Source organism: Cryptomeria japonica, chromosome 1 (assembly GCF_030272615.1).
Source record: "Cryptomeria japonica chromosome 1, Sugi_1.0, whole genome shotgun sequence".
In the NCBI taxonomy this organism is placed as follows: Eukaryota; Viridiplantae; Streptophyta; class Pinopsida; order Cupressales; family Cupressaceae; genus Cryptomeria; species Cryptomeria japonica.
Genome location: NC_081405.1, coordinates 201762514 through 201773660, shown reverse-complemented (window position 1 = coordinate 201773660; position 11147 = coordinate 201762514). Strand labels below are relative to the sequence as shown.

At 33.0% G+C, this 11147-nt stretch overlaps 1 protein-coding gene across 4 annotated transcripts; it reads left to right on the top strand.

Moving 5' to 3' along the window:
• Window positions 1–737: 737 nt before the first annotated feature.
• LOC131070086 (probable LRR receptor-like serine/threonine-protein kinase At5g48740) lies at window positions 738–8772 on the top strand. Of its 4 annotated transcripts, XM_059216736.1 has the most exons (15): window positions 740–1004; window positions 1088–1616; window positions 1703–2157; window positions 2266–2398; window positions 2500–2571; window positions 6165–6233; window positions 6330–6401; window positions 6546–6617; window positions 6721–6965; window positions 7143–7351; window positions 7446–7572; window positions 7671–7742; window positions 7827–8013; window positions 8102–8234; window positions 8344–8772. In XM_059216736.1, exons 1-15 carry the CDS (start codon window positions 935–937, stop codon window positions 8545–8547), a joined length of 2649 nt encoding a protein of 882 aa, XP_059072719.1. In that variant the 5' UTR covers window positions 740–934; the 3' UTR covers window positions 8548–8772. The 4 variants fall into 4 exon arrangements, with proteins under 4 accessions (XP_059072720.1, XP_059072721.1, XP_059072719.1 ...); XM_059216737.1 differs by lacking the exon at window positions 8344–8772 and having other exon boundaries at window positions 738–1004; window positions 8128–8234; XM_059216738.1 differs by lacking the exons at window positions 8102–8234; window positions 8344–8772 and having other exon boundaries at window positions 738–1004; window positions 7873–7993.
• Window positions 8773–11147: the final 2375 nt, after the last annotated feature.

Below are 11147 nucleotides of genomic sequence, written 5' to 3'. Positions count from 1 at the left end.
GTATATATAAAGATTAAATTTATAAATAAGTTTATTCTATATATCTTGATTACAATTGTTAGAGATTTGAAAGATATAATTTTTGTTATATGTATATTATATTTTTTTAATATGGTAATTAATAAAATTTTGTTAGTTATTAAAATTAGGTTCTTTTAAAATGGTAAATATTTTTTAATTAGTTTAATTTTAGATTATTATATTTTAGAATTTTATTATTGGTCATAATTTTGTTTCTAATGTGATTGGTTCAAACACACTAACCTTGGGTAAAATTGTTACTACCATGGTTTTAGGTTTTGGAGCTAATTTTTATATCCATTTACAAAGATTCCAATGTATATAGTGACATGATAACTCAATCAACATATTATATAAAATTTTTAATAAATTTTAAATTTTAATTGAATTATGGATAAAATTTTAAAACATTATTATTTATATTCTAGTAGCACTCATTTTCAATAATTAGAAATAAATCTTTTCAACCACGAGAATATTTTAACTAAATTTATCATAGTACCACATGTAGCTCCATTCCTCCATCTATATGTAGCTATCTCTTCCTCTTTATCTCTACCTCTCCCTATATAATTATCTCTTTTTATCTAATTCTCTCTATATCTCTCTACTTTTATCTCTCCCTATACATCTTATTCCCTACACCTCTTATATCTCTTTATCTATTACTCTCCTTCTTCTAATGGCAGGAACTTGACGCTTTGCGTCCTTGTTATAATTGACTTAATGAATTATTTCACCTTTAGTCAATCAAACAGAAGGCTGTCATTCAGTCCAGCGCACGAGCATTTTGAATAGGTGTATGGCCTTCCATAATTGCAATAATGAATGTCATTGTTGTATAATACATGCGCCTCCCTTGGATGTTTGGGAAACACGGTAGCCTGAAATTGCTCTGAGAATAAGCAAGACAATGGAAGCTAGCGCATGCGCTCTGTTTCTCATCATATCGTGGAGCGTATATTCATGTCTTGCTGAATCAGGTACTATTCTAGTTTTTCACTAATTCGATTTCTCTTCCTTATATCTACTACCTACTTGATTCTTCTTCTCTCTTTTAACGCAGGGTTTCTGAGCCTTGATTGCGGTGGAATAGGAAACCTCACAGATTCTAGTACCGGTATTACGTGGACTCCCGATGACAAGTACATCCAAGGCGGTTACAGAAAAGCCAATAATGACCAAACCCTTGAATTTTATCATCAAAGCTTACGAGTGTTTCCCAAGCCTCTCAACAAATCTTGCTATCACCTGCCCATCACTCCTAACGTGCCTTTCTTATTAAGATTATATTTTGTGGGAGTTAGATACACGAACCTGATTCCAAATTTCAACTATTCTATCGAGACACAGGAATTCTTAAGCTTAAGAAAAGCGACATTTCAAAGGAATCCCCCACAAAGGAGTGAGAAGATCTTGGTCAGTGGTGGGCAAGTGCTGTATATTTGCTTAATCCGAGCCTCAGAGGATGTTGATCCATTTATTTCTTCTATCGAGTTGAGACCTCTTCGACAAGGAATGTACAATCAGGTTAAGTCCAGATCAATGTTGCATATGCGAGCGAGAAATTCTTACGGCGCATCTAAGCAGATAAGGTAAATCATTCCCCCGCCATTTTTTGTGCTTATGTGAACGTTTACCGACATTGTTTTAATTTATTGTCAAATAATTAATTATTTAGGCACCCTGATGACCAATTCGACCGGATGTGGGATCCTGACGTAGCTAAAGAATTATATAATGTTAGCTCGGTTGAGCCGATTTCAACAAACAACACAGAAGATCTTCCTCCGTCTGTTGTCATGCAAACGGCCGTGGCAGTGCCTGCAAATGACAGTACAGTTGATCTTGATTTTATAAACTCCGAGGAGGAGACCTTACTCTTACTTTATTTTGCGGAGATCGAAAACACTTCTGGGTCTAGAATTTTCGACATTAATATTGATGGCGAAACAAAATTTACAGGTCCCCATCTTGTCAGAAATCATTCTGCCATAGAAGTACCTATCTTAATTGACAGAACATTGTCCTTGTTGACATTGTCCAAAACCTCTAACTCTACCATGAGTCCTATCCTGAATGCTTTGGAGTGGTACGAAAGGGTTACCACGGCACCTCTTACCTCTTCGGAAGACGGTGTGGACTTTAGCTCCTCAATTTTTTAAATATTTTTGCTGGTAGTACATGAAATGTGTAGATTTTAATCTAAGCTTTTACAATATTGACTGATTGCCTAACCTGCAGTTCAAGCTCTTGCTAGTGTAAAGAAAATATTTAACCTAAGTAATTGGAATTGTATCTCGGACCCATGCTTTATTTATCCGTGGGAAGGAATAAATTGTAATAACGGCCCTGAAATAGTCAGAGTCTTAGAGATGTAAGTTTTATTCGTACTAAATTTTTTCTGTTTTAATGTGAATTATAAGAACACTGAAGGAGAAAGCATCTGACAAATTCTTCTTATATCCTGGTATCCAGCGACTTATCGAACAGGAATCTGACAGGATCGATACCTTCAACGCTTGGAAACATGACTGCGCTGGTTAAATTGTATGTTTGAAATTCTATATTTACTTTCCATCTGCATGCATCCTCAATTCAATTCGGAAAAAACAATTTAAAGAAATTATGAACTCAACTGATTGTGCAAGTATTTAAAGAACAACAAATTAAATGGGCAAGTTCAAAACTACCTCTTTGAGTTGTGTGATTTGAAAGAGTTGTATGCACTCTACCTAGGACTTAGTACAATACAAATATTAATAAAAATCTATTTTGATTGTCTTTTTATTTTATTTTTTTATTTTTTATTTATTTGATTATGGGTAAAACATATTTTGAAGGAATCTAAAACCCCTTACAAATGTATTTTACCAAATCGAAAACCCACTAATAGAAGGTGATGTAGGGGCATTGAACGCTGCAACCACACATGTACAAGCCCATAAATGAGCATTAGTTAAGAGAATAGAACGGAAATGAGCTTGAGCGGGAGATTTAAATTGGGAAAATCAAATGGATAGTATTTATCAGGGGTTTTGGGGAAGTTGCAACAGTTTTAGGTGAGAATTTTTGGGAAATTTCTAGAATTTCTTTTGGGGATTTTTAGGCTTTTGAAGACAAAAAAAAGAGGGGTAGATAGGAGAACAAGGAAGAGAGACGAAGAGAGAGAGAGAGAGATGTTTGTATTCTTTGGTTGTGCATGCTTTTGTGAGTGGTTATTATCAAAGTTTTCTACTTTCAATGGGTAAAATCTATGTATTTCTTTGACCATGTGAATATTTTTATGAGTGCTACTTGTGGTTAAATCCCATGCTCCCTTGTTTCAAGTAGATTTTACAAATTTTAATTTCTACCTAGTCACTTGTGTTCTATCCTACAATAACAAATTGTATTTTTGATTATTTTTTACTTCTGCAACATAAATAGTGCCCTTGTAGCTACAATTTTGAACGTACAGCCTCTGTCGGTCTTCATTGTGATAGTTTGGGGATACCTTCAGCTGGCTAGGTGCCATTAGAACCTTGCAAGAAGATAAGACATAGTCCAATACCAAATAACCAGTAAGAAAAGAATAACCAGATTAAAGACTAATAAAATAAAAAATGGTTTTTACATCATCAAGGTTGTAGTCACTAAATGAAGCTACTTAGAAAAGCAATAATTCTAAGCCCAATATATGCCAAGCAAAGTGAAAGGAAGAATAATAACTGAGAGTCATGCTTTCCTTTAATGCATACATAAGAAACCTTCTCAGTCTATAGGATCCACCTCAAAATGAAGACTAGGAATAGAATATACAAGCCACCCTTAATCCACCTCAATAAGATAAAAGCAATGAAGTAAATAACCCGTTTGTTGCACCTCCCCTTGTAGCACCTCCCACCTTCTCATACAACATCAATCTCCACCAAAATAGGAGGTGCATAATAAAACCAAAGATACTAATACATAATCACCTCCTAGCCCAACGAATCATTTTTCATCTCAATAGGAAAAACAAAGGTTGAGTCAATGGGAGAGATAGTAAAACCCCCTTGTTGCAACTTCAAATCATTGAGAAAAATATATCCAATAAAGCCCTCAACCTTAAAACCCAAGTCTCCAAATTAGGTTTTCTCAAAAAGAACTCCACCTCTATAAGACAACCATGAATAAAATTAGTGAAAATAGCAACAAAAAGCCCTTAACCAAAAAAAAGGCATAAATAGGTCAAAAAAACTTAAAGACCACAATCATAGTCCCATCTTGAGAGAAGACATCAAAATACCCTCAAAAAGCATAAAACCTAAACAGATCTAGGGAAGAAACAACTTAAAATTAGCAACATGAAGTGGAGAAATAGAAAGAACATGAGAGAAAAGTAAATGATAGAGATAAAGAAATACCCACCACAAACAAGAGAAAAAAATAGGAAGATATGTCCAATGCAAACAAAGGGTCATCCTCTCCAACCATTGCAACACCCTCAATATCGCATAGGGAGAGAAGAAAGGTTGAAGAACCATCTCAAAACCAGCATAGCTTGGAAAGGAGTGACATTAACAATAGTATCCTCCAAAGTAGCAAGCATGAAGCCCTCCAAGCTAAAAACCCCACAACCCAATAAAAAATGGCATCATCAAAAGTACCCATATGAAAAAAACCTCTAGAAATAGAGTTATTAGCCAAGCAAGCCTTAAAAACCTAAAGCCTACTCCAACAACTCTCACACATCCTAACAAAATAATTCTTATAGGAACAAAAGAAACCCTCCACTCTAAACACCAAAAGAGCAAGCATAAAGGTTGAAGCTATAAAGAGAAAAATTGACAAACTAAAATGCAGGCAACCTTGAGTAAAGCCTTGCATACAAACCAATACCAAGCGAACTCCTAAGGCCACTACACAAGAAGCAAATAAATCCTCCTTCCCAGAAAATAAAAAACCAAGCTTGAAACAATAGTTAATCCCACATCAACACAAGACACATCTCTTCCTCATTAGACCAGATAACCCACACTTTATATGACACCAAAATTACCACCAATAAAGCAAAAGCATTGGGAAAAATAATAGAGAAACTACCAATGCATATCAACCTCCAACCACAACCAAAAAATAAAAAATTCCAAAGTAGCAAACTCAACACTGTCGTTATCATCGTCTTTAGTGTTATCCTCTTTTCCTCCCTCTCTATTTTCAACCCCTACAAAAACCCTAGTAGCACCTCTCATGCCTATCACTCCTCACCCACCCATCACTATCTAAATTCAAACTTTTATGGTTTAAACCTTGGTTGTAGGCACTATAGGTAGGAAGCCCCACCATTTCACCCAGGTTATCCGAAAGGTAAAATATGCTTCATTCTAAACATGGTATAGACTTGTGAGTTTTGAACCTTGGTTGTAGGCACTATAGACAAAAGATTTACCATTTCAGTAAAGGTTCTCCTCAAAAAATTTGTGGTTTTAAACTTGGTTGTAAGCACTAGAGGCAAGAATCCCAACCATCTCAGTAAGGTTCTCTCCAAGGTAAAACATGTAATGTTGTTCACGTATTTCAAACAAAATTATTAGGTTTGAACCTTGGTTGTAGATACTATAGGCAAGCAGCCCTATCATTTAACCAAAAGGTCTCCCACAATTGCCTTATTATGAGGATAATTTTCTTGATCTAAATTAATCTTTACCTAAGATTTCATGTAAGACTTGCTTTTTCTTTACCATAAGCATTCATTTGTATATGCTAATCCTTTACGTTAATCTAATTATATTTATTTAAATCAATCAATTTGTTAAAGTCACCATGCTTTTCTAAATAAAATCTCTTGTTAAGATTGCATAGCACAAACATGCTTCTCATCTCTATATTAAAAAATGTATTAATTATAAGTAATTCCAAGAAGTTATGAGATTCACTATCAACTCTAACCTTAATAATATCAAATATAAATATAAAAAAATATTGTGATGGATCTCGCTATTTTTTTTTAATAATGACAAATGCTTAGAAATTCAGTCTTGAGTGCTTCTAAAAATCAGATCTCACTGCACGTCAAAACTGACTCTTAAAGATTGTGGCCCTGATATTATGAAATCAGCCCAGCTTTGTTTTAAATATTTCATTGAACTTATGTTTACTTTGTGGGCACATGTGATCAGATCGCTTGACAATAACCACCTTACGGGAGGTTTACCAGATTTATCCAAGCTAGTCATCTTGGAGAGACTGTAAGATACACATGCATAAATCAAAACTCGAATATTGAAAATAGTCAGTACTCGAACACACAAAGATAGCAATTGTGAAGTCAAGTGATTGTGCAGGCATTTACAAAACAACGACTTAAGTGGGGATGTTCCAGACTGGCTCTCTGAGCTACCTAATCTGAAAGAGTTGTATGCATCTCTGCCTAGAAAATTATATATATGTTAACTTTTTAATACCAAATGAATTCCCTTTTGTAGTACCCATTTCAGTGAAACTATTGTACTACGATATAACTAAAATTCTATTTTGATTGCCTTTTGTGGTTGTGACAGGTTTATAGGCAACAATAATTTCAGTGGTGTGATTCCTCAAAAGCTTCAAGATCTCAATTTACTGGAACTTACGTAATAATTTGACAATTTATTGCATCTTCTTTATCATCAATCTCATAAGCTATATTTTTTAAACTCAAAGATGTGTAGTTTGAATTAATTTGATATGGTACAGATATGAAGGCAACAACTATCTTTGTGTGAGAAAGGAGGAATGCCGACTATCTTCCCATTCACATGGGCGTAGGGGGAAGACTGTATCAGTACCAGTAGTAGTTTGTCCAATTGCAATAGCAGGTATTATTTCATTGCTGGGTATTATCATCTATCGAAAGAAATTCGGGAGAAAGGAGATTGCCAATTCAGGTACTCAAGGCACCCCTACAGGGAATAGGGAATCTAGATACGTGCCTGGCCAAGGTATGGAAATGTTTTCCTATTTAATTTCCTAATGTATTCTGATGCCACTTACTTTAAGAAAGGCAGTTGTCTACAATTAGGGTATTGATTGAAGAAAGTAGTAAACGCATAATTCAAGGATTATATACATATATCGATCAGATTAATATAATGAACAAATTTAGCTGTGAAGTGCAGATAACTTGATTATTTCGGTTCCAAGCACACCAAAATCTCGTTCGTTCTCTCTCGAAGAGATGATGACAGCTACTAAAAACTTTAGCAGCAAGATTGGACAAGGTGGATTTGGATCAGTGTTTCTTGGTGAACTTGCGGAAGGAAAACAAATTGCTGTGAAAATTCTTTCTTTTTTCTCAGAACAAGGGATTGCACAATTCTTAAACGAGGTAATTTAGACTGTCATATTTCAATTTTAAGAAAAGCATTGATCACCGACACGATTATTTACTTGAGCTAAACTAAATTGTACTTGATAGTCAGATTGAACTTCTATCGAGAGCTCATCATAGGAACTTGGTGTGTTTGCTCGGATATTGTAATGCATCTAGGGATCTCATGCTTGTCTATGAGTACATGTCTGGAGGTTCACTAAATGACCACCTCTATGGTAAAAGTCTTTCAAGTATTTTCTTTCACTACTACGCATTGAAAAAAGCAGTTGAAAAATTATGGAGCAATCATCTAATCATTGCGTTGCGTTTCCAGGCCGTAACAAATCGAAATATCCTAAATTGGGTTGGAAAAGTAGGCTTAAAATTGCATTACATGCAGCACAAGGTAAACAAAGTCTCTTGTTAGAAGTTTGTAAAAAATGTTAAGGGAATATATCATATCTGATTTTTCTTATATATTGTTTTATAGGATTGGAATACCTACGCACAAATTGCACTCCTAAAATAATTCACAGGGATATAAAAACAGCCAACATTCTTCTCGATGCCAATTTAACCGGCAAATTGGCAGATTTTGGTCTTTCAAGGGTGGCAGCCGATGATGTTTCCCATGTCATTACAGCTGTGAGAGGAACTGCTGGATATGTAGACCCCAAGTAATTATCCATTTTCTCATTTCGACTTAACTAAAAATTTCTGCATTATTTCTCATAATATTTGACAATTTGGACTCCTGTTTGACAGGTATTTTACCACCCATGTGTTGACAGAGAAAAGTGATGTGTACAGTTTTGGTGTGGTTCTATTAGAGATCATATGCGGTAGAAGACCTATTGATATAACCCTATCCGAACCTCAAGTCGACCTTGTCAAATGGGTAAGAAGTGATTTTTTTAAACAGCTTTATCGCTTGAATTAGTTGATGTTTTCTAGTAAAGACTAAATGTTATGATAGATGAGAACTCTTATTTTCTTTCAATAAATAGGTTATGCCATTAGTGAAAGAGGATGAAGATTTTATGAATATCAAGGAATTGGTTGACAAGAGTATGGACAATAACTATAACAAAGATTCTGTAATCTATGTCGCTAAACTAGCCATGAGATGTATTGAAAGTGAGTCTATTGATAGGCCATCTTCAAGTGATGTCGTAATGGAGATCAAAGGTGCCATGAAATATGAGATTTAGGAACGATATGGCGGCCTTCAATAATTCTAAGAATTCTATAATGGAATATGAGAATTAATATACAAACAAAGTCTCTTTGTAGAGTTTGGTACTCAATGATACACATCCGTTAGATTAAGACATGCCCTTTCACAGGAAGACAAAAATTTGGTATCCTTTACTGTGAAATTCATTGTAATTTATAAATTTTAGCACTGAAACAAATAGAAACCTAAATTTTTCTTCCTTGCTGAGTATAGAGCTTCTAATATATTATATTGTTGTTTCTAAATTTTTCTTCCTTGCTGAGTATAGAGCTTCTAATATATTATATTGTTTATATATATTAGTTTCATTAAATGGTATCACATTTAGGAACTAATGTGAAATATGTATTAAAGTATAATTTATTAGTCAATGTAATATAAGATAAATGATCTAGACGAATAATGAATAGAATGTTTGTAATGAAAATGGTAGTTTGATGGGGTGATGGAATAGATTGGTAGAAGACACTTATGTATAGCTTAAATCTAATGGTTCAATTGATGCATGATCTACATGTCTTATTATTGTGTTATAAAAATAATATTAATGTGTGTGAGTAGTATTAAAAATATTGATATCACTTTTTCTCTATCTGAAAATGCAAACTAATGGATTATATCATATAAATGAAGTTATTTTTGTCGATGATAAAGGAACAATATCTAGTTATATTCTCTTTCTTGGCCACAAAGTTGTATCTAGGAATAGTAAGAATTAAACAACATTACTCTCCCCTTAGCATAAACATGACGTATTGGTACAGTAGTAGACAGTTGTAATTCTATATGGGTTTCAAGGATCTTGCAACATGTAATTTTTTTAAGGAACATCCAACTAATATTTACCCTTGCAACATCCTTGATCTCAAAACTAGATAAAAACACATATATCCAAGATTATTTCATCCAAGATTTAATTCAATATAGACAAGTGAAATTCTAGTTTTCTCTACATCTAAACAATTCACTAGTATCTTCACCAAAGGTTCTCATTATAAACACATTACAAATTTCAGGAACCAAATTCAAAATAACTCTATTGGTAAGGAAGGAGTATTATAAATATTGTGATTTAATGATTAATGAATTTTTTTAATTTATTTTTAGTATATTTTAAAATTTAAAAAAAAAACTCTCTTTTAAACTTTATTTTATCTTCATAATGATATTTGTTGTTTCTTATCATTTCTAAATATTATTTTAATTATATATAAAATGTTACTAATATTTCTATAACAATAACCTATAAAAGACTAAAGAAAATTTTGTGTACAATTTTGATATGCTAAAATAAACAATAACAAGAAATTACTTTTCTTTTATCCTCTCAATTTTACTCTTATATATTTCTATTATTCTAATATAGTGTAGAAATCTTTTAATTACACTTTCTTTCAGTAATTGAAATGTAAATCTTCAAGGCTTTTCAAAATCTTATAATCTGTTCCACTTTTTAACTGTTTCTAGGTAAATTGAAAATGCAAATATGTAATCAGATCCACTTAAATTAAAATTAATCTAAGCATAAACTAATCCCTTAAAGACTAGAGTCTCACACTAACTAAATAGAAATAAAAAAGTAGAAATCGAAATTGAACGCAAGCTGATGCTATTAAGTTTCTGCCTACAATTAAGGAATTCACATAGTTGGATAATCAATGAGGCTTTGTTTAGTGTCTACCATTTACTTGACAAGTCTACCTATAACTCTTACTAAGAAAAGGTGAAATCATTTTCCTTGATTATTCAGGATGAATTTTGTCGCATTTCTTAACTGCATGAAGAATGATGAATCTTCACTATTTTTCTCAAGCTATCCATATGTGATTCCACAAGGTCCTTTCAATACCACTCCACTAATAAAGGGTGAGTTTACTCTGTGATTTAAGTTGTCTGATGGTCAGTTTTAAATCACACACATTAAGCAACAAATGAAGTTTAAAGAATGTTAGTTAATTTTGAGTGTTTCACACTTTTAAGTCTAGAAGTCATAGCTTAGTGTATAATTTAAGCCATCTGATAATTGAATATGGAAAATGTCTAGAAGTCATAGCTTAGTGTATAATTTAAGCCGTTTGATAATTGAATAATCATAATTGACATTTATTAAATAAATAAATAAATAAATGTAAAATTTGAAAAAGTTATTGCTATGGGCTTTCAATGTTTAGATTTTAACGATATATGAGTGGGTAGATTTTTTTTAATATTTATGTAATTTTAATTTTGTATTTATTATAAAATGATTAAATCATATAAGGGAAGCACACCAATAGTCTTTATAGCTAACTTTGCACACCCCTCTTAAATGGTACATAGGATTTTGATGATTGTTATTGGTTATCTCTGTATGTGTCGTAACTACTTATAGCTATTGTTCTAGCTCTAGATAGTAACGAAGCACGTTGTGGGATCCACTATGTGCACAAGACTCAACAAGTGGTCATTTCAAAGTGTCATACAATACCTACTTAAAGATGCCCCAATAACTGTACATTTAAAATTGCCCCAATAGTTGTGTTCTATGAGTATTGATAAATGTGCACAAATGGGCCTGTTAGATTCCAAAAATGC